Below are 23,904 nucleotides of genomic sequence, written 5' to 3' on the forward strand. Positions count from 1 at the left end.
CCACACAATATGTGCTGCAGATAATGTAATGTGTGCTTCTTTTCATACCAAAAATCTCTTAGAAACACTGAGACCACAAGCCCAGTTCTCACAGTCCTGGGTTTACAATGCAGTGTACACATACCACAACAGCCTGAAGGTAAAACCATGAATCCATTGAAGTCATTATGAATTTTACCATTGTCTTCAATGGGTAGGTCTATACTCTATGCTCAGCCCAGATCTTTGGGATATGAGCTTGTGGACTTGGTGTTTCCAAGCCCATGCTTGAGTATCCACACTGCATTGTAAACCACAATTTTCCATTGCCAGACCTAGGTCTGGCCATGCTCATGCTTCCTTACTGCAGGCTTTTTGAGTCAGGTCTGCGATTTGATCTACATCCACACTGAAAAATGGCAGAGCTTAGACCCAAGTCAGAGCAGGACTCGGGCTCTGACCCATGTCCCTAGCAGGGTCCTAGGTCATAAGTGCTTGTTGATCCGAGTCAGACTGATTTGTGTGTGGATGGAAGGGGGCTTGGGCTGAAACCTGAATCAGAGTAGTGCAGTGTAGACATACCCAATGGGACCTGGACTTCATCCAGAGTAAAGAAGGGGCCCGATTCTCTGAGGTGACAGAGATCTGCTCAGCCAACAGAGGAGAGCCTAAGAAGAGCCAGTTATGGCTCCCTGCTTCTCTGCCTAATTCTACCTGAGCTCCAACCATGGCATTCAAGGAACCTAACTTCTAACCTACAACCACTAGCTACAGTCCAAAAGGAACCATCCACTAGCTGAGGATTACTGCACTGCACTCTGACACAGACTCTGGTAAATACCCTATGCTGTGGTAGTGCCCACTTGAAGAGATACAGATGTTTTCCTCTCCCTTAGCATAGCCTCAGCATCTACTCCATAGCCCATAACATAGCTGCTTCTCTCTTCCTCATCTGCAGTATAGATTGGAGCCAGATAAAATTAAAGAGGAGGAAGGCCATACATGGATCATGGAGTTTAGCCTAGAAAAGTTAAACTATATTTATAATAATTTCTTATTTATTAAATATTTTTGATCCCAATGATTGTACATACAGGATTCTCTTCACCCAATGATAAAATACATTGCCATTGTGTGCAGAAATGGCACGCAGAGTTTTTAGGAGTAGAAGGATAGTAACTACAATGAACTCTTCAATTTGATAATGGGCTTTTCAATCCAGCTGGAATGGAATGGCTGAAAACTGAAGCTCGACAAATTCAGACAGGAAATAAGGCATAAATATTTAAGTGAGGGTAATTAGCCATTGGAACAATTTACCCCGGGTCATGGTGGGGATTCTCCATTACTGTAATATTTAAATTAAGATTGAATTTTTTTCTAAGCTCTAGGAATTACTTTGGGGAAGTTCTGTGGCCTTCATTATACAGGAGTCTGACTAGATGATCACAGTGGTCCCTTCTGGCCTTGCAATCTATTAATGAGAATAGTAACTCTAATTTTCTGAGACGTAATCCAGTCAGGAGACTGGGGCTAACAGCCTTTGTCATAGAATCCTCAATGACCAAAGAAGTCGAGGACTTTTTTTATATATATCCTCTGAAAGATGATACCTCCAGTATCATTAAATCAATCATCAGCACCATCATGCTCACTATGGTGTTTCTTCAATATGAACAGTAATACTTTGGTCCTGAACCAAAGAGATCAGGCCAGTGCCCACCTATACATTACATTTTATCTCATTCTCCTTTCATTCAATCAACTTGAATTTAATCCAAGATACAAGTGTATATGGAGGGCATAATATCATGATCTCTAATTTAATTGAATGGGACAAATTCTGCTCTAGTTTACAGTACCTGGTATACACAGGTGTAATTATGGGAGACACTGCAGCTTCATCTCTTTCTCTCTCTGGCACCCATCATCTTCCGTATGTTGCACATTAAACCTCTGTAACTGAGAGCGAAATTTGGCTGTATGTAGATACCTGTTTGTCAAAACATTGCTGTTGTGTGATTAATGATGTGACCTTTCTTGCCAGCAAGTGTGTTTCTGATTGATTAGTGAAGATGAGCTCAAGTATGAAAGCACGCCAGTGTTAACCTGATACAGCCACAGGCACTGTGAATCAAGTAATTTTGTTTATTTTGAACATCCTGTTAATGAAAAAAATATTCTAATCCAAACAATGCATTTCCTTCAGCTCTCGCCACAACAGTATTGTGCTGCTTGAGAAGAATATGCTTCAATTGTCCCTGTTTTGTTCCTAAAATAGAAAAAAAAAAGCAACCAAAAATTATTAAATATACTCCTTAGCAATTGTTCAGCTACATTCAGTGTTAATTATTCAATTTCTTTGGATTATTTTTTATCAGGTAAAAGAGAAGAGAATGGAATCTTTTCACTCCAATGTTCATTTCTCAGAATGCTGGCACAGGTGGAGTTAAGTTTCCAGAGCAAGCTGCAATGTGCGCAATAATAACTGCACACACAGATAAGGAGAAATATTTTCACAAAGGCAATCAGAGTGACTGGTGTAACTGAAGAGAATAAGGGGCTGTTTCTTTTTTATATGTGCATTTTGACACCTCACTAAGCACTCATTTAAAGACCAAACTGTGGCTAGCTTTGTCTAGGTGAATAAGAAGGGAGTGAGGATACAAGTAGGTTTCCCCAGAATGCACATTCATAGCCATGCATAGGAGTCAGCTAGAATGTGGCTGGGAAGTGGAGCCACTGCTCCATGTTAGCGCAGAGGGGGATGCACTCATAGCCTCCATAAAGGGGGGTAACGCCATGAGCTTTTAAGCAGTTCAAACAAATTCCTAGGCATTTACTTGATGTGCTGTGTACCACCCAAACAATCCCATAACTTTATTCTGGGGATTCCTCCCCTTTTCCTGTTCTTATTATCCTCTCGTGTTTTCTCGTATTGTGCTCAGTTTAGGTTGTAGGGTAACATTTTCAAAAGTGCCTAAGTCAATTCCACAAATGACTAAGACACTTAAGAGTCATGGAACATAACTTCCTTAAGACACTAAAGTGCTTTTAAAAATGTTTTCTGGAAGCTCTTTTGAGCAGGGATGGGGTCTTGGCTGTCATGTAAAGCATCGTGTACATCTGTGGTGCTGTAGAGTACAGCTGTTAAAAAAAAATCATCATCTCAGCTGAACCAAGTTGAAGCAGAACTCCATCACACACACACACTCTCCTACTTGCACTGATCTGCTTCCCCCAACAAGCCCCTAGACCACCTTACCTTTAGGAGACCTCTTGGGGGTAATGATGCAGACTACCTGGCCACCACATCTTCTGGAGGCTGTTCAAGATAATATAGGTGCCTGAGTTCTGTTGGGAAGAGGGAACGAGGCTGGAAGGGACAAGTGGCAACAGGGACTGCTTTCATACAAAATAAGTTTTGCAAGGGTTTGTTTCAAGTTTACTTACTATCACAGGGAGACTGGCCCTTTAAGGAAAGACAGAGTTCAGCCTACCTTTGACAGAGCCTACTTGCAGAGGTGATACATCGGGGGAGCATTTGGAGTTATGTGCCCCACCAGATTTGCGGCTTGGCTTGTACTGAGCATACTCACATGGACTGAGCATGCTCAGTAGCACTGCTGAAGCTGGCTGCCCTTACTCTGCCCTCCACTATCGGCAGGCACAGGTTGTCTCTGCCTACTTGCTTCTCCAGGTGGACAGAATGAATTAAGCTATGTGACAGATGATCATGCAACTAAATGAGGCCTCTGGGGGGAGGGAGGGTTAGAAAAACAAAAGCCCATGGATAGTTGGGGGAGGGTGGGTGCAGGAGGTAGAAAATCTGAGGTCTATGGATAGCCAGGGGAGACAGCCAGATGCTGGAATAGGGGGCAGGGCAGGCCTTGCATCTTCTCTGCTTGCTCCAAGAGTAGGAAGAGACAGTCCCTTGGGGAGGAGGTGCTGGATCCAGTTTCAGACTCTACACATCCCGAGGGAGAAGGACTGTGACACTTCTCATGGAGGAGCAACCACAGAGAACTACAGTCAACAGATCCTCATGTCAGAGGAACTGGGCTCAGCTGGAGTCTGGGCAGAAGAGATTTTATTTTGACTCTGAGCAGAAAGAGACTTTATTTTGAGTGTACTTGGACTTAATAAAGGAGATCCCCATCGGAGGAATTTAGTCTTCTAACTTTTGGACTGTTCTTAAGGAGCCCAGAGGATAGGGAAACTGGCAGGGTGCTGCAGATCCTAGGCCACAGGGGATGCTCAGGAGATGGCTAACCAGTTACACTTGCCATTTAAGGGTTCAGGCAAATCCAGAAGCCATGCAGAACTGAAGTGCTGTGTACTAGGGTGAACCTCAGCTACCAGCTTTAGTTCACAAAGACATGGGAACTAGTATGAGTAGGATTTGCAAAGCCCTAGTGTCTAGTAGATCAGACATGAATAAAGTCTGCTTATATAGAATTGACATTAATAAATATAATTCACCTGTAACTGTATTTGTTAGGTTTGATTTGATCTGCATTGTCTTATTCTTTATAACATTTTTATACTAATTTGTTTCTTTTGAAAGTGTGTATTTTGTGTCAGCTGGTTGTGGGATTGTGTGTGCATGTATGTTGATTTACAACTTTAATCTCATTATGTTAGTACCTGGGAAATTGATCTGAGTTAGCAGCTTTTTGTTTTCAAGAATGGGAGTTGCACAGCTCAGGCTAGGGAGCCTACTTTCTATGAAAGGAGAAAGAAGAATGTGACAATTATAATGGTCTCTGTCAAAACAACTGAGAATATCACTGTGCCACATGATCATATTTCTGTCCTTGTCAGGATACCTTGGTGCTGGTCTGATTCAAGGAGAAATTAGGACAATCCTGCTGGAGTAGACATGCTGTTTTGTCAGTTACTAATGATCCTTGGTGAAGATGAGGGGAGGGGATTAAAGAGAAAACATGTGCCATGTTATGATACCACAGCAAATATTCCATTTATATGCTGTTTATATATGATGCATCACTTAATTATCGTTACAATTTATTACTTATTTTATTATGTACGTCATTGAGATATCTGCACAAACTTCAGATCAAACCCAAATAGCGATATGCCTGAGTTAGAACCACCTTGACAAGTCCATCTATAGGAAGTGAGAAAGCAAAGAACCAACCTGTGTGTGTGTGGAAGGCCTAATGGAGGAATGGAGTAAGAGAGGAAGGGGAAATGACTAGTATTAATACTATTCCTTCAAAAGAAAATTCCCTTCCCCTCTTTTCCATACCCAACCCCTCCTCTCATCTTTTTTTTTATGGATGCTTTGCCTCCTCATCCTCTTCCCCCGACCTTGTCTATCCAGTTGAGGACAAGGGTGCTTATGCCATATTCACCCTATGAGACTAAATGAGAACATCCTTAATTTACAGTCCGTAAAGTATCCATCAATTTCACTTATATTGCAACTGGAAGTTGTTGCACAGGAACCATGAAGGAAGTGCTTTCTTTGAAAAGCAAATGCAGGTGAAGTTGAGACAGTAGGATGTTTTATGAGTGTGAGCCTACAAAAGTCAAAAACAGATAGTCTTGATGAGGAGTTCAATGTATATCTTCTCTATAGATGTGCAAACTGTTTGGGTTAGTTCCTATTTTACCCAAACCCATCATTCAAAACTCGATTTGCACCTGAAATTATTTTAGAAGTTCAAAACAATTTCAGTCAAATCCTGTTTATTTATTTCAGTTTCTCATGCTGCCTCCGTATTTATTGGTTTCAGCTAGAATCAGGAGGAGGAATAAGGTGATACCATGTGAAGAGCTTTTCTTCTCAATATTTCTGACCTGATTGAAACCAGGAAATACTGGATCTCTCAGGAGAAAAAGCCTGTGATTCTAAGATTTCCAGTTTGATTTCATGGCCAAAGAGCTTCAGGTACATTCATACTGGGGGAAAATAAACATCCAAAAGTTTGGATTTCAAACCATCAAAATAGCTTGCAGCAACTTCTATAGGGGAATGGCCCAATAATTCTATTTAAACTTACATGTCTAACTCAAAAACGTCACAGGAATGAAGGGAACCCAACATCAATGCGAGTTCAGGATTCACAGCCTCTTGCAAGAGAATGCTCCCAGTACCCTTCCTGCCTTAGTCAGGAACAACAGAGCAGGCTGATTCCTTTGTCATTAATATCCTCCCCAGAGAACATAAAGTTGTCTCTTACAATGGTGTTAAATGGTAATAGGTCAAGATTTTCAAAAGGGAGTAATGATTCCATGCCCAACTTGAGACACCCCCCATTTTCACAAAGTATTGAGCACATTGAAAATCAGTTGCCTTTAAGGTGTATCAATTTGGGCGTCCAAAATCATTAGTCACTTTTCCTTAAATTGTAAGTTCTTTAGGGCAGAAACTGTGTTTGTTCAGTGCCTAGCACAGTGGGGTCCTGATCCAGGACTGGGCTCTTAGGTGTTACCATAATACAAATAATAAATAATAATAATAATAATAGCTTTTGGAAATCTTGACCATTATCAATAGGATTTGTTCTTATTCCTTTCATTAGAGTTACATTTATCTACAAAGCATTACTAGTCGAATCAAAAGACTATGATATATAAATAAGGAAATTACTAGTAAATATTACATTATATCGTGGCAATTTGGCCTACCTCCTTGGGATCCATCAGCTTTAACAGACAGCGTGGTCTTCAAATCCATGCAAATGTCTGGCAGTGTGATATCCAGCCCCGCTACCTGCTGGTCTCTCTTTTCTCCTTCCCATCTACAGAGTGAGATTTTGCCACAGAACATTCTGATTCTGACCCTGTGGAAAATATAAATACTGAGTTTATTTGAGTCAGAACCTTGGATTTCAGAGGTAAAGGACCATGCTGTCCTCCCTGTCTCCCCGAGTGGGTGGATGGAATTCATCAAGTTCATAACAGTCTGTCAGTGTGTGCTTGACTATTACCAAAGAACAGTGAGGGCAGCATACTTCTCTGTTTCTTTAACATGAAGTGCCTTGCTCCTGGTATCTATTGCGCTTGTGGCTTTTGACTTTTCCCTGCACCTATATGCATTACTAACTTGATGGATGAGGCTGCTCCATGGATTAGTGGACTAGCCATTTACTTCTGGAGACCTGAGTTAAAAATGTTTCTTAAGTCACAGGTGATAATGACTGTGATGTCCTCTCCTCCTAAATTCCATTAGCGCACATTATACTAGCACACCGTTTAATACAGTTGTCCATCTATGTTCAAGAGATGCCCCTCCCTGAATTAACAATGGCCTGGTACCTCAGAAATGAGGTGTATTTACAGAGCCGTATGGTGAGGCCTGCACAGCACTTGCCTCAGTAAAACCTGACTCCAGCAAGTGCTCTTCACCCCTCATTTTTGAGAGCTCTCCATTTTTAAAAAAGAATTATCGTGAAATAGCTCCAAAAATCCCAATAACAATAACAAAGTTTCAATATTTCTCTTTTTAGTCCGTAAAAAACACTTTCTTATGTTATAAAATATAGGTGCTTTGAAGGATAAACTTGTTGTTTCCTAAAATAGTCCTCCTGACTACATAAGCAAACAGGTGCCAGGCATTCGTCTTTCATAGATTCATAGATATTTAGGCCAGAAGGGACCATTATGATCATCTAGTCTGATCTCCTGCACAACGCAGGCCACAGAATTTCACCCACCACTCCTACAAAAAAAACCCTCACACCTGTGCTATTGAAGTCCTCAAATCGTAGTTTAAAGACTTCAAGGAGCAGAGAATCCTCCAGCAAGTGACCCGTGCCCCATGCTACAGAGGAAGGCGAAAAACCTCCAGGGCCTCTTCCAATCTGCCCTGGAGGAAAATTCCTTCCCAACCCCAAGTATGGTGATCAGCTAAACCCTGAGCATATGGGCAAGATTCATCAGCCAGATACTACCGAAAATTCTTTCCTGGGTAACTCGGATCTCACCCCATCTAATAGCCCATCACAGGCCATTGGGCCTATTTACCATGAATATTTAATTACCAAAACCACGTTATCCCATCATACCATCTCCTCCATAAACTTATCGAGTTTAATCTTAAAGCCAGATAGATCTTTTGCCCCCACTGCTTCCCTTGGAAGGCTATTCCAAAACTTCACTTCTCTGATAGTTAAAAACCTTCGTCTAATTTCTAGTCTAAATTTCCTAGTGGCCAGTTTATATCCATTTGTTCTTGTGTCCACACTGGAACTGAGCTTAAATAATTCTTCTCCCTCTCCGGTATTTATCCTTCTGACATATTTATAGAGAGCAATCATACCTCCTCTCAACCTTCTTTTAGTTAGGCTAAACAAGCCAAGCTCCCTGAGTCTCCTTTCATAAGACAAGTTTTCCATTCCTCGGATCATCCTAGTAGCCCTTCTCTGTACCTGTTCCAGTTTGAATTCATCCTTCTTAAACATGGGAGACCAGAACTGCACACAGTATTCTAGGTGAGGTCTCACCAGTGCCTTGTATAACGGTACTAAAACCTCCTTATCCCTACTGGAAATACCTCTCCTGATGCATCCCAAGTCTTTGTGTAGTCCCCAATAACTTCACTCTTATGTAAAATAGCCCTTAAGGCAATTCCATCAAAATAAAGAGTGCTTATTTAAACTTGGAATCTGGAAGACTTGCAATGAAGAGTGCTTCTGCAGTACTGTTAAAAACTTTAAATCTGGATTTTGTGGATTAGCCAGTCAGTCCTTTAACAATGCTCTGTAATCTTCTGTATAAACAGATTCAAAATGTGATCTTGATTCCTTGTCAGGAACTCTTTTGTGTTATGTCAAACTAACAAAAGGTACTAAGGAATAAATGATCAACCTACTTAAAGCAATGAGAGGAGGAAAAAGTTCAGAAGGGGTTAAACTGAGAGAGAAAGAACATGCAGAGGTATAATAGATGACAATAAGATAAATACCAGGTTCATGCCAAGAAACTTCAAAATTTACATCAGGTACAGTTGCTTGTGAACCACAGACACTTAACCATTCACCTCAATCTGCCAGCTTCATTTTGGGCAATATGCTCTGATTCAAACTGATGGCAAGTATCTGAGCCAAATAAGTGAATATTTTTACTAAATGTTGTCTGTCATATCATGTTGTTTTGCTTTGGCTTCTTTGCCGTATGCACTAGTATGACGTGGTGCAATCTAACATGATGCGTCATAAGTGACTTAATGCAACATGACAGAAAAGCATTGCTACCATTTCAGAATAAACACCTGCTGAAAGCAGTTACCGAGCCTGCTGAAAGCAGTTACATAAGATGTGTAGCTTGGGTACCAAGAGAATATATTGTGCTTTGCTACATGTAAATCTCAGATATATGCCATAACACACTCCTTATTTTTTCTCTTTTACATCGCGGAATGTCTCTCCTCTATATTTTTGCCCCAGAGGAAATAGTGTGTGTATAAAAAAAATCTACTCAAAATACAAATGGAGACACATAGGGAAAAAGCAAGTATAACAGAATGAAAATATGTGCAGTGCTGGCAGCAAATAATACAGCTACCCATTAGTAGTAATATACAAACAAACAGATTTAAAGAAGGGAGGAACCTCTAAAATTGCCCCACTCTTGACTTGGAGTGTCCAAGTCTATGGATGGAAGACTAAATTGGTTACCATACCCATTGAGGTCACTGATCTGAAATTGCCAACACTGATCAATGTGGTAACTGTCTGTGATGTGAATGCCTGTCCACTGGGAACTGGCTGTGACCACCAAACGCATGCCACATTTGCTATATAAGAGCTAGGTCTTCTTCTTCTTCTTCTTTATTAAAGAACATACCTTTTTTAGGCCAAAAAACAGCCCTCAGATTGTCACTGACCTTTGTTGCACTCACTTGTTGATACTAGTGGTATCTGCTAATCCCAAAAAACTTCAGGATGAATTTTCTGTGCTGTGATTCTTTATGCCAGGTTTTACCAGTATTATTACACACTGAAGTGGTGGTGAACAAAATGGGCATGCTAGTGACCTTCGGCTCATCAGATCAGGAAAGTAAAAAAGAGATGGTTTTCAGAAAAGCATGAGCTTAGCTCACCAGGCTGTCTTCAAAAGCAATAAAATTGTTTTTGAGGAGGCAGAAAAGAGGTATGTGTAGGTAGAAGCAATGAAGAGGGCATTTGCTGTGTTCTTTAAATATCTTAAATCCTTTGAAGAATAACCTGCAACTGTCAGTGTCTACAAACAAGATTTCTATCCACAATATTTCCCCTTCCTTCCCAGGAATGAGAACATCACACCTGTGTATTATGTGCTGTACTAATTAAAAATTGAAAATGGGTATTTACTAATATGGACCTGATCCTACAGTCAGATCCATGCAGGTGCAGTTGTTTGTCCATACAAGGTTAAGGCTAAAGCTTGGTAATAGGAGAATGGCACTTTTCAAATTAATGAAAATTAAATGTTGTATTCATGTGTAGTGCATATATATGTAGAGCAGCCATGTAAAATTGTTACGAAAATTTACCAGCCTTGGCACAAACTACATTATTCTGCCTTTTATTACGATGATTGAAAATAATGAGAAAACTAAAGATATTTGACTCACTGATCAAAAAATACATAGTTGCCTCAAGTAAGCAGAATTTGCAAGACCGATTTAGAAAGATATAGATGAAGGGCCAAATTCTGCTGCACCTATTTACACCAACAGACAATTTGGCATATAGAGTCAGATTCTTCTCTCACCTGCTTCGGTGGAGTTACTTCTGATTTGTACCAGTATAAGTGAGAGGAGAATTGGTCCCATATTGTGTTGGTAGATAGTCAGAACTCCTGACTTCTGTTCCCAACTCTGCCACTGACTATCTTTGGGCAAGTGGTTTGATTGCTCTGTACCTCAGTTTCCACATCTATACAATAGGGATGATGATGCCTTTCTTGCAAGATTGTTGTGAGGTGTAATGAATTCATGTTTGTAAAGTGGGTTGACGTCCTCCATTGAAAGACTGTGTAGTGTATTGATATTGTATGAAATAAGTAAAATATAAGGTATACAGACCTGGTTCAAGCACTTCTGAGGTCCCCTGCAAAGCCATGCATTTAGGCTCCTACAGCTGCAAGGCAAAAGTTTCACTGCTCAGCAGCCCTTTCCCATTTGCTGCCAACTGCTCTGAAATGTTAGCATGGGGTCTGGAGGGAGAGATTCAGTCCTGATGGGACTCAGAGGGCTGGAGGGGCAGCCCAAGAAATATATCCAAAGCTCATGTATGTGTTTCAGATGGGGCCAGAGAATCCTGTGAGACAGGCAGAAGGGGAACCTTCAGTGTGCCCCAGGCTAGCTAGGGCTGTGATAAATGAGAAGACATCCTGATTTCCCAAATGGCTGAAGCTATTTTTACCACAGAGCTTTGTCAGCTCACAGCAGTTGGAACTCCACACCAGGCAGCAGTGAGGCGTGCACAGTAAACATCACACTAGCATTGCAAGCTGTCCCTGGTGGGGCACCACTCCCCCGGCCCCCAGCACGATGTGCACACACATACACATATACACAACAAGCCAGGGCCCCTTGTACTTGCAGGTTGTCAGCTTGTCTAAGCCAGCCCTGGAGGTAACACAGGCAGAATGAATATTAATGTACATAGTGTGGTAGTTCATAAATGTAGCATTCAGATAATCTGGGGTTTGGGCTTTTTGTTTTGGTTTTTTTGGTTTGTTGTTTGTTTTTTAATAACTAAGCTATACAATAGCATAAATTTGATAGCACCGCAGGCCAGATCCCGCAGTCTTTCCAAATGCAAACCTTCTTTTGACCTTCGATTGAAGTTAAACACACACAGAGGGATTGGGCAAAGCGGATTTTAATTTTATATTAAAAATGGGGACATTGTCGACAGTTTTTATAGCGAGGCCCTGAAGAGTTAGTTCCCTTGCTATGCCAGTCCAACAAGCTGGCAATCTATTTTAATGTAGTTATTTGATTCTGCATTCATTCTTTCATTCATTCATCTATTCAGTCATTCATTCAGACACTCGTTCTTTCATCCCTGTCCTTTTGCAGGAAGAGAACATAAGCCAGTAGTGGCATACTTCTCCACTGTTCTGATTTACACTGATGTCTCTGAATTTGTATCAATAAATCTCTTTGGCCCTCTTCAATCTAGCATTATCCCTCATTAACGACGAGGGTTTAAAAAAGAGATTAAAAAGATCAGATTTTTTTTTAATATCAATTGTTGTGCTATGATTAAAGTGCTGGGGATTTGTTATTCAATACATTTAATATTTATGGCTCTCTGGGTCTTTATAACTCATTTTCACAAACCAGCCATGATTTTTATGAGTGTGGCCCACTGGTTGCCCTGTCAGCGTTGAACAATACAGCCTTAAGGTACACTAGCAACAAGGAAATAAAGAAGAATCAGGTAATAACAATATTTAGCATGTAGAGAAAGCTTTTAAATCTTCTAGGTACTCTGCAAACTTTAATCCTCTGTGAGGCAGGTATTATTATTCATATTTTACAGATGGGGAGACTGAGGCAGAGAGATTAAGTGACTCACATAAGGTAATGGAGAAAATCACTGCTAGATCTAGGATTTTCTGGATTTTCTGGATTTTAGGCCTACGCTTAGGCTACTAGAGCACACCACAGAGTACTAATTTGATAAGAAAATATAGTCGTCTCTATCATTGTGTGGCACACTGCATTGGAAAAGAGCAAGTGTTATGCAAAGCACACAAAGTACACTGAATCTGCTGGCCCCTAGGTAAGCACAGAGAGATGTGCATCCTGATCTGGGGCTGGTGCTTTGCTACCAAAGTGGGCATGATTCAAGACAACAGAGGGCTACTCAGGGACAAATGGACCGTGTATCCAGTTCTCTTTCTGACCAGGCGTACTATCTACTGTAAAGAGTGGACATGGTCCAGCTCGCTGTAAAGTTGCACATCTGACTTTGCTGTTTCTACAGGACCTCAGCTCATTGTCTTGTCAAGAAGGTGTTCTGCAAAGCTGCCCACAGTGCTTGTGGCCTGCTGTGTGTTTGTTATCCAGCAACACTGTGTTGGTACCCAAGATCATGATGCCATGAGCCCACAACTAGCTGTGAATGGTGTGGCCTGTCCACTATTTTATAGTGGCTCTCACTGCACCATCTGGTTCAGTAATGACTTCCTTGGTAGTCCTCACTAATACACATCCCCCTGTATTGCAAATGGACACTGTCTCCATTAGACAGCTGCCTGCACCCTGTTGCCATGGGGTCTACTGTCCTATCATCACAGTTTGCTCCTGGATTTTGCAGCCACTACTAGCTACAATGCTTGCCAGCAGGAAGGAATGCATAGCATGGACAGATAACTCACTGTTGCTCTCTTCTGACGGACATCACTTCTGTTTGATGAGGGTCTGATAATTAGAGAGCATTCCTCTGTTGTAGAGCTTTTTGGAACCTGACTTTTCCCCCGTTAGTGCTTGGTTCCATTGGAAGAGGGGGAAGGGCAGAAGCAAGGGATGAGTAGCCCATTAACTGTGAAGAAAGAACATACAATTTACACTTTCTCGTCACTGAGAAGGAATAATTTACATAGAAACCATGGCTCTGTTATGTCACACCTGGGTGCGGAGAAGTTAACATACCTGGATGCAGTGGGTATGGCAACTCAAAAGTAGGGTGTGGCCAAAGGACAATCTCCAGGCTCCTCCCACTAATGACTGTCCTACATAGGGTGTTGCAGGAGGAGTACATGTGAAAGTAGACAGAGACTGCCTAAAAGTACCAAGCAGTACAAACTGTGACTTGAGCATGTGCAATGGAAGGCAGGGAGACAGCTTTTGATAGACACCTGCATTCCACTTGTTGCTGCATGCAACTCTTAAATACTTCTCTCTTGGGACCCCTTGGTCCTGCATTGGTATGCGTGGCAGCCCGTGTGATTGCTGCTTTGGATGCATTTCTTCCACATCCCTTCACTATGACCAGTGCTTCCTTTATTCCAGAGCTTGCTTGGGCTGAGCACCAGCACCTGCTACTTGCCTCATCAGTTGTGAAAGTAAAAAAAAAAAATTGCTTGAGCCCCAGCGCCTCTTTCATTACAAATTAAGCACTGACTATGACACATCAGACCTGGGATTTAATGGGAGCAGGAGCAACAGCATTTGAATGAGTCAAAGTATATTTCTGTGCATGCTTGTGTGCCTTGTTGGTGCTTTTTTTGCACTCAAGGGGACAATAGAACTATCTATGAGAGATACGTGGCAATGGTTGGGATCTCTCTATCACTCTCAGGGCCAATATGCACCCCTTATTCACATCTGAGTAATTCTTACAAATGTGAGAATTCCCACTGAAGAACACCAAAGCCAGCAGGGATTACTCACATGGCTAACAGTTGTAGGATCAAGCTTTCTCCTTTCCCATCTCTCTCAAATACATTTACTTAATGTTTCAGACAACTTGCAATAGACAGGTCCCAAACTGTGACCTTAGAAAGCATTTGGCAACATACTAACACCTTAGCTATCTGTTATTACAGGGAATAAAGGCGTTTTAAGAATAAACTCCATTAACATGCTCGTTTCTATTATATGCCCCCAAAACACTTCAGTTCTTCCCTTTGGAATAAAAGCTGGACACCTTTTGTATACAATTTAGAATTTTTCATGAACATGACCTATGTGTGTGGGGGAGAAGGATTCAGTCTGCAAAGAGGTATGTTTACTTACAGGTTTCAGAGTAGCAGCAGTATTAGTCTGTATTCGCAAAAAGAAAAGGAGTGTGGCAACTTAGAGACTGACCAATTTATTTGAGCATAAGCTTTAGTATCCCGTCACTAGATGTCTCTGTGCGCTGTTTAGAATTCCAGGCAGGGTGTGGTTCTTGGCAAATAAAGAAGAGAAAGCTGGAATTCAAGCAATGTGGAAGTAGGTTATTTTGTGGCTGTAGTTATAGTTTTTTTTGTTTAGTAAACATCTCCTGCTGAAGAACAGTTGTGATTCCATATGCCATACCACTGATCTGCATTTGTTTGCCTACTTCTCTGTTCACTCGGTTCAGAAACCCATCATCATTTCAAATCAGTACCAGCTTTACAATGGCGCCATGGCACCAGGCCCATGCTCAAAAGGGGCCCCGGCCCAGCCCGCTCCACCTGTGCTGTGCCCGGAGAGCTGGCTCCTCTCTGCCCCTTGGCTCCTCCCACCACAGACACTACTTGCTCCTCTCAGATGTCTGGCCAGGGCTTCTCTCTGCCCCTAGCCCTGCCTGCCGGCCCCTCCCTGGCCCCTCCCCACTGCTTGCTCATTTTGGCCAGCTGAGGACTCCTCTCTGCCCCCATCACTGGCAGGACGCTGCCAGCAGAGCTGGGGAAAGAAAGGAGCCCTCAACTGCTGCCACTCTGGGCCAGTGACTATCCTCTTTGGGCTCCCCAGAGGCGGGCCTGCCTCTCCCTGCAGCTCTGCGGAAGCGGTAGGCTGGCGAAGTTGGAGGCTGCCTCCCCGCCCACTCCCCCCACCCCCGCCCATGCAAGGAAACGCTTCCTCCACTGCAAGCACCATCAGTGCCAGGTGGTAGGACTGGGTGGTGCCCCAGGGCACGGGGCCGCTCTGTGCTCCCAAGCTTCAGCACTGTGCTGGGAGGGGGGATCCCTGCTCTACACTGGTTCGGCAGGGCATGGGGGAGTGGGTCTGTGGGCAGGATGCTGGGATGGGAGGAGATGGGAGGCACTGGGCCATGGGGGAGGTTTGTGTATTTTGGGGTGCTAGGCAGTGTGGGTCTGTTGGGGGGCGCTGTGTAGTTGTGGTGGGGGGCCTGTGGGGAAGGGTACTGGGCAGTGGGGGTGGGGGAAATCTGTGCATGTTGGGGTGCTGGGCAGTGGTGGGGTCTGTCTGGAGTACAGGGCAGGGGTAGTGGTGTTCAGGGCACTGTGTGTGGGGGCGGTGCTGGGCACAGCGGGTTCAGGGAGTGCTGGGTATAGGGCAGGAGCGGCTCTAGGCACCAGCAAAGCAAGCATGTCCTTGGGGCACAATTCCAGGGGCGGCATTCCGGCCACCCTTTTTTGCTTTTGCTTGGGCAGTTGCACTCTCGGAGCTTGGGGCAGCAAAAAACCTAGAGCTGGCCCTGGTGGGGGGGCTGTGTGGTGCGGCATGGACCCACTCCCACGGGGAAGGGGCATGCCAGCAGCACAGGGCTGGGTGGGCCAGTTTGTAAACAGTGCAGTCACACTGGGCGGAGCGGAGCCGCCCTGGCCCTTCCATGCCCCTGGCTGGCCCCTGACTCCAAGGTCCAATCTCCCTGCGCCATGTTCCATTACCCCCATAGGGGCCCACAAATATGTTCGGAGCCGGGCCCACAAAAAGTTAATCCAGCCCTGTTTCAAATACATATATTCTCCTACTTTAAGTGAATTTTTGTACTTCATTCTGTGACCTTGTTAAGGTGTTGCAGCTAATGGTTTGCTTCTATAAATTCAGAAGACCCCTGCCTTTTAATAGACCTACATAGGGCAATAGGCTGTTGATGTCAGAGAGCATTAGGGTTGCCAACTTTCTAATTGCACAAAACCGAACACCCTAATCCCACCCCTTACCCGAGACCATGCCCCTGACCCGCCCTGTCCCTGAGGCCATGCCCCCCACTCACTACATTCCCTCTCCCTCAGTGGCTCACTCTCCCCAACCCTCATTCACTTTCACTGGGCTGGGGCAGGGGGTTGGGGTGCAGGAGGGGGTGAGGGCTCTGTGGTGGGGTCAGGTTTGGGGTGCCGGAGGTGGCTCCCAGGCTGAGGCAGAGGAGTTCAGGGTGTGGGCTCTGGGGTGGGGCCAGGGATGACTGGTTTGGGGTGCAGGAGGGGGCTCTGGGTTTGGGGGGGGGCTCAGGGCTGGGGCAGAGGGTTGAGGCTCAGGGTTGGGGCATCGGCTTACCTCTGGTGACTCCCAGTCAGCAGCACAGTGGGCGGGCTGAAGCAGGCTTCCTGCTTGTCCTGAGTCCACACTGCACCCTGGAAGCAGCCAGCAGGTCCAGGTCCTAGGCGGAGGCGTGGCAGGCGGCTCAGCGTGCTGCTCTTGCACACAGGCACCGGCCCCCCCGCCCCAGCTCCCACTGGCCAATGGGAGTGCAGAGCCAGAGCTTAGGGCGGGAGTAGCGCATGGAGCTCTGTGCCCTCCCTCTCCCCTTCCGCCTCACACCTAGGAGCTTGACCTGCTGGCTGCTTCCGGGACACAGCATGGAGCCAGGACAAGTAGGGACTAGCCTGCCTTAGCTCCTCAGCACTGCCGACCGGACTTTTAACGGCCCAGTTGGCGGTGCTGACTGGAGCAATCAGGGTCCCTTTTCGACCAGGTATTCCAATCGAAAACCGGACACCTGGTCACCCTAATTAGAGCATTCTGTTCTGATCCTGTCTGCTTTTGTCACAGTGTTGTCATTTGAATCTGGTGGATAATAAGCTTAAAAAATGATAATGAGATAACAGGCTATTAGAGATTTTTCAATGTCTCTGTGTTACTATAAATAAACGTACCTGTGAAAACCAGGGTCTCATTTTGCTGTAGGCAGGTAAGAAACAAAGAACAATATTTGACAGAGACAGACCCAGTTGAAAAATGTGGATCCAGGTTCAGATCCAGATTTCAACCCCCACAAAGTTGTGGGGTTGTATGGATATGGGGTTCCAGATTGTGCCATCTTTATTTTAATATTTAATCCATGTATTTGTAAATTGGGGATTAAATGTGTCATTTTGGTAGGAACAGAAAAGCAGATCACCATTTTTACAGTTTAATTTAAATCAGTTTTGTAGGCAAGGGATCATAGGGACAGCAAAGGAAGAGCATAATTTCTTAGACTATTCCCAGTAGAGTATACCTGGTTCCATGCTGGCATTCTCTTAGAGCGACCCTGTTTGTAAACATCACAAGTATAACTCTTACATTCAGGCTCACCAGCCTGGAGAACCTGACATGTGAGGGTTTGTGTTTGTTTGTTTTTTTAGGAGTCCTTATTCACCAAGTTTTCAATATGGTTTTAGTCTTAATCTAGTCATCTTTGTATAAAATGGAAAAAGGCTTTTGCTAAAACTAATTTGTTTAAGCATCCACAACCCTGTAATCCATATTTTATAACTAAATCTACATATATCTTAGTACTTTTATAGCCCCCCCCATTACTGTAGTATCTGAGTGCTTCACAGTCTTAAACGTATTTACCCTCATAACACCTGTGTGAGGTAGAGCAGTGCTGCCTGTTATCCCATTTTACAGATGGGAAACTGAGGCATAGGGAGACTAAGGCTCCTATAGGAAGCGTGTGGTAGAGCAAGGGACTGAACCTAGGACTCAAAAGTTCAAGACTAAACCACTGGACCATCCTTCCTGTGAATGTGTTCTTCAGAGCTATACAGAATTTCCGTTTTATCAGCCCCTTTAAAATAACTTTTAAACAGTTAGAGGCCCATCAAAGTCACAGCTAATGAGAAAACAGAAAACATTTCACAGGAAAAATTCATGAGCTTGTTAACACTTTACACATTTTCTGACCAGATCTCCAAAAAAAAGGAGTACTTGTGGCACTTTAGAGACTAACAAATTTATTTGAGCATAAGCTTTCGTGATCTAGTTACATTTTGAAATGTAGGACTTCCTTTTTGAGGGAAACATTAGGATCTAATATTATCTTCTTTTCTCTTTTTTCACATGCATTGAAGAATCCTCAAGAGATTTTTTTTTCTCTCAAAGCACACTAGATGCAGCCAAATAATGAAAAAATCAACTTCAAAACTATATTGGAGAATAAACAGCTCAAATTGTATTGGCTTCTATTTGTGGGGTCATAATATTCAGTACTTGTAAATATTTGGGTGGTTGTACTGTATTCATGAAATGTTTGTTCAAATTAGAAATTTCTACTGGACATGCATTACTTGTCCTTTGGTATTTTCTTTTTTAAAAGTTTCACTCATCCAGTTAGACCAGAAACAAAACATATATTTTGAATGACTGTTTTCTATGCTTTTCTAATACCAAATATTTAATATAATTGCTTGATACTTCACAATTACTCTATAGACTGTTAAATGTTCACTCATTATATATTTTCAACTACAAAATGTATTTACAAAACACAAGACTAGTTTTCAAAACATTTACTAAACAAAAAAATCAAATTCACCAAATGTTGTATTAGATTAATACTATTCAGCCAGCCTTAATGGTAATATTTCATGTCATGCATCAGGTTTATTCCTGGTGCAACTCCAGTTCTATCAGAGAAGTTACAGAGGGCTGAATTTGGCTGTAAGACCTATTAGTCTATGTTACCCTCTCCTTTGAATGATATGTATTTTTTCACATAGCATCCTGTTTGCCCTGTGCACACTACAGCTGCATATTGAAGCAGCACAGAAAAGACTTTGGGGATTTCCCTACAATATTACCGAAATCTCTTTCCTGGTTAGTATTCTGCACCACCGTCCCATTTAGCAGACATTTCCCCTTCTCCAAGATTTCGATAGGCTACATTTATCTGCATGGAGCAGCAATCAACATTTATTTGCCCATGTATTTATATAACTCAAATCTTTCTGTATCTACTGCCTCATTATTTGCTGTTCCACCATCTGAAAATGTTGCTCTTTGTGCCATCATCCAAGAAATACCGTGTTTATGTGTGTGTGTGTGTGTATGCATGTGTGTGGAATATATGATGGTGTGGTGTGAAGATGTTAACAGTATGGTTGGAAAATGTTTACATTACTCTGGGAAAGCCATAAGTGTGTTGTTTCTGTCAGCCCAAACAGAATCTAGTCGACCCTCTGTTTAACCCCATGGGATATTTGGTTTATGTCACATGTGTTACAATTGTGGATATGTTTGAGAGTTTAAAAAAAAAATTATTTGAACTATTTTTTGTATCCCTCCACTTGTAAAGCCAGTCTGCCTTTGAAACATAAAATCCTATTCTACAGACCTTGGAGGAAGAGAGAGAATATATATATAACAAATACAATTTAGTAACTTCTAAAGGTGATCTAAAAGAGCTATATTATATATCAAGAGATCATGAATTTAGTGTCTGGTATTTTATGACATACCTAAGAAAAGAATTACAACCCTTGTACCACAGACAAACTGGGATTATTATCTTCTTTCCAGGAGTATAAAACACCCATTTCTAGCCATGATGGTTTCAGAGCTACTGGAATTTACATCTGTTACTGGCCCAGAATTAATTATTACCCAACCTGCACCAGACCAGTATAATTTTGAGGGTCAGTTTCATAGTATGTGGGAAAGCAGAGTTTATATATAAACTACTTACCTCAAAAATGTTTTCCATATATATATATATATAATATATATGGAAACTCTGAAAATTGTTCAAAGATCTGGAAGGTCAGAAATAGATTCGGTAGAAAGGTATTAGTTGGCAGAGTACAGGTGATTCATACATTGTAAATGCAACTTATCACATATTTACCACGTGGATGATATCACCATATATATGTAGTATTATTATCCTAACACACATATGCAAACAATCAAAACTGGGGGCAAAATCCTGACCGCATTGAAATCAATGTCAAATCTCCTATTATTTACAAAGGTGCAAGATTTCACCCTGGGTCTCTTCCATCATTGATCTGGGTATTGTTTTGCTCTAATAATAATGTATTTCCAGAATGAAAGATGAAAAAGATCACTCTCTTGGAGCAAATTTTTCACACAGTAAGCCAAATTTGATTTACTTAGTACAGTGTTTCTCCACCAGAGGATTGCGACCCCAAACAACAGTCATGAAAAGTAATCAGAGGGATTGCAAGGCATGTTGAAAATTGTATTACAATGTAAGGCATAGAAAATCCAGCTGCCCCACTCCCCATACACCTTTCCCCTCCAAGGTCAAGAATTCTCTGTCAACCTCTCAAAACACACACACAGATAAATTATGTAGGCTTATCATTGCTATCGTTGATACATTTTTTACGCTTACTTTTATAATAAATGTGAGGAGTCATGAAAATATTTTACTTTGTATACAGGATCTGAACAGATTGAGAAACACTGACTTAGTCTTTCTATAAATTTGTAAATTAAATATCCATTTCTGTCTGAGGCCAGTCTGTTAGTCATGCTGGCCTTCCTATCGTAGAACAGTTTGTTACCATAATCATACTGTTCTTTGTCTAATGTCTAACATATAAACTCTCAAAGTGGTTTTAAAATACAGCTCCCATATTCTGATGTTGAACCACAGAATGACTTGTTATAAGCCCCCAATTCAGCAAAGGATTTAAGCATGTGCTTAAATCCGTTGATTGCACTTAATCATTAAGGCCTCGATCCTGCTAATTGACATCATTCAGGAGAATCCCCACTGAAATCCATGGGGCTCCCCCTGGGTGCAGGGGCCTGCTTATCCAGAATAAATTGCAGAACTAGGGTTTCAGAATCTAGCCCCAAACCCATTAAAGTCAATGGAAAGACTTCACTGACTCCAGTGGGCTTTGCTCCAGGCCCTTGGAGACCAAAACATAAAGCAAAATTCAGGGGCTGTGAGCCCCATGTAAACTTGAAGAGAAAAAGGGATTGGGGGGAGAGCAAGTAAGTTTTCATACAATTCCAGCGACAGTCCCTGTCTATACATAGTCTTGGATGGATTCGATTTTTATTGTTAAATGTCAATAAATGTAGATTTCACTGTAGAAACAAGCTGATGAAAAAAATAGTTCCACCAATGATAATTGAAGTTTACAGCTAGGCAAAGTAAGAAAAATATTGCTTGAGAAATAATTAGAGTGTGATTTAAGGATATTTACTTTTTATATTTTGACATGTAATGTTGACTATTTGTGTCGTCAAACTTTTTGAATCTTAACATCTACTGTCATTACATAATTACTGACACCGCCATTCCCAATAGTCTGACACCCCCCACTCAGAATTTCCCACAACTGTGAAAATGTAAATGGCTAAAAATAATTTTTAAAAAGCTTCAAAATCCATCATTTTGTGCACTGTGAAAATTTAAATTTATGAAAAGCTTAAAAATAAACATTGATATTATCCATCTAAGTTAACAAAAAAATAAAAATCTAATTCTGCCAACCCTAGCTATATCGTATTTTTTCTGATGACACCATACCTAGAATATTGTGTTCAGTTCTGGGTGACGCAATACCAAAACGTAACATATAAGCACACTGTATGGGACTGATGGAAGCTCAGGAGCAATGATCCATGGGTTTAAAGGATTCATCTATTATGTGAGATAAAAAGAGTGAATCATGTAAAATATGTGTAGCTTGGCTAAACTACCATGAGGAGAGGACATGATATTGGTCTAGCAGTATCTGAAGAGCCAGCACAATGGAGAGGAGGAATTGTCTGGGTGCTACACAGAAGTATAACTAGGATTAGTGGGATTAAAGGGAAAATACAGTTGAATATTAAGAAAAAAATATTTCCCAATGGAGAGAATATCTACACAGTTAGACTACAATAGCCTCCTAAGGGAAATATTAGAAGCTGTATCATTTGACATCTTTGGATATGTTGCAATAAAAAACCCGCAGCACCAAGTTCAGAGCCTTGTTCAGCTGACTCAGACTCCTGGGGCTCAGGCTGCAGGGCTAAAAATTGCAGCATAGACATTTGGGCTCAGGCTGCAGCCCAGGCTGACAATTTCAGAGCCCCAGCCCAAGCCCAAGCCTCTATGCTGCAGTGTTTAGCCCCTCAGCTCGAGCTCTACAAACCCGGGTCAGCTGACTTTGTACAGCCACAACCATGCTGCATGTCTTTTTTTATTGCAAGGTAGACATTCCTTAAATGCTAGAAGCATCGGCAAAGAATTAGAAAATATACTGTGGGATACACTCATACAGCTATAGATAGATGGATTGGGTAACCTAAAAGATCTTTATTTAATTTCTAATCTTTATAATTGTATGTACTTACTTTTAGGGGCTATTTCTATTCCAATCCCTCTCCATCTTTACATAAGACCAGTTACTACAGTCATGGGTTCACTAGAAATGCACACATTAGATGGGGTTGGTAGATAGATTCGATAAAATATAAAGATTGAATTCAGGTTCCATTTTATGGCCAGGTTTTGAAAATTCTTCCACACCAAGCAGAATTTAAAAAAATCCTGGTAATATATTTGTCCTGTACTTGTACAAAGTAGCTCAAGTACTGCTTTTCTGTAGGAGTCCAGCATTATGGTTAAAACTCCATAATCTGACCCCTTGAGATTTTTCCAAATATAATTCTTACATTCCAAATTGCCTTTGGGATAAACTCATTCAAAGTAAATCTGTCAGAAGGAAAATTTGAATGGGTTTCCCAATCAGATCCCAAAGGTACAGGCGGTGTCTGATTCCAACTGTGTCAAATACATGGTATTAGCAAAAATGCTGCTGCAAAACAGGATGTTTAGCATTGCAAGGGTTAGCAGCAGTAAGGCAATCTGGTGGCAGTGAAGTGGCCAGGAAAGCTGGTTAGTTCATCAGGGCCTTTAGGAATTGGAGAAATCATTAAGTTTGGCCTTTTATTAAATCCTCTGTGCTGGCCTTTTAATATTCGCAGCCTGTTTCCTAGATTATCTAAATCTTAGTTAGCCCAGTCACAATGTATTTCTGTTTTAAACACACACGATTGCAGCTTTACATTCTTGTTTCTCTTGGTATTAGAGACCATTCATCTTTACATTTCTCAGTGGTTTAAAAATGAAACATTTTTCTGAACCATTCATTCCAGGCTCACTTCATTCTTGAGTTCCCATCAAAGTCAACAGGTTACACTTCAGTGGGAGCAGGAGTTCTATGTCCTCAGACATGCCTGCAAGTCACAGCCCTGCACTGGGGGCAGTGGAGAGCTGCACAATCCACAGAGAAGTATCAGGAGTCTTTCTCCGTACACCTGAATGTGCACCCCGGAGCTCCAGA

The 23,904-nt window shown here is 42.0% G+C and overlaps 1 protein-coding gene across 14 annotated transcripts in view; it reads right to left on the reverse strand.

The window, feature by feature from the left end:
• Positions 1-1,129: 1,129 nt before the first annotated feature.
• LOC311525797 (uncharacterized protein) overlaps positions 1,130-23,904 on the reverse strand; it is a 59,312-nt gene continuing 36,537 nt past the window's right edge. For 5 of the 14 annotated variants that reach the window (XM_084638157.1, XM_084638154.1, XM_084638155.1 and 2 more), the window contains 5 exons: positions 13,327-13,490; positions 6,637-6,791; positions 4,627-4,704; positions 3,245-3,304; positions 1,130-2,251 (listed from right to left, as the gene is read on the reverse strand). In XM_084638157.1, the coding sequence (XP_084494283.1) occupies positions 2,145-2,251; positions 3,245-3,304; positions 4,627-4,704; positions 6,637-6,791; positions 13,327-13,349 (423 nt within the window). In that variant the 5' untranslated portion in view covers positions 13,350-13,490 and the 3' untranslated portion in view covers positions 1,130-2,144. The other 9 variants (XM_084638151.1, XM_084638150.1, XM_084638153.1 and 6 more) reach the window with 8 other exon arrangements.

This window comes from Lepidochelys olivacea, assembly GCF_965140295.1.
Source record: "Lepidochelys olivacea isolate rLepOli2 genome assembly, chromosome: 9".
NCBI classification, from domain to species: Eukaryota; Metazoa; Chordata; order Testudines; family Cheloniidae; genus Lepidochelys; species Lepidochelys olivacea.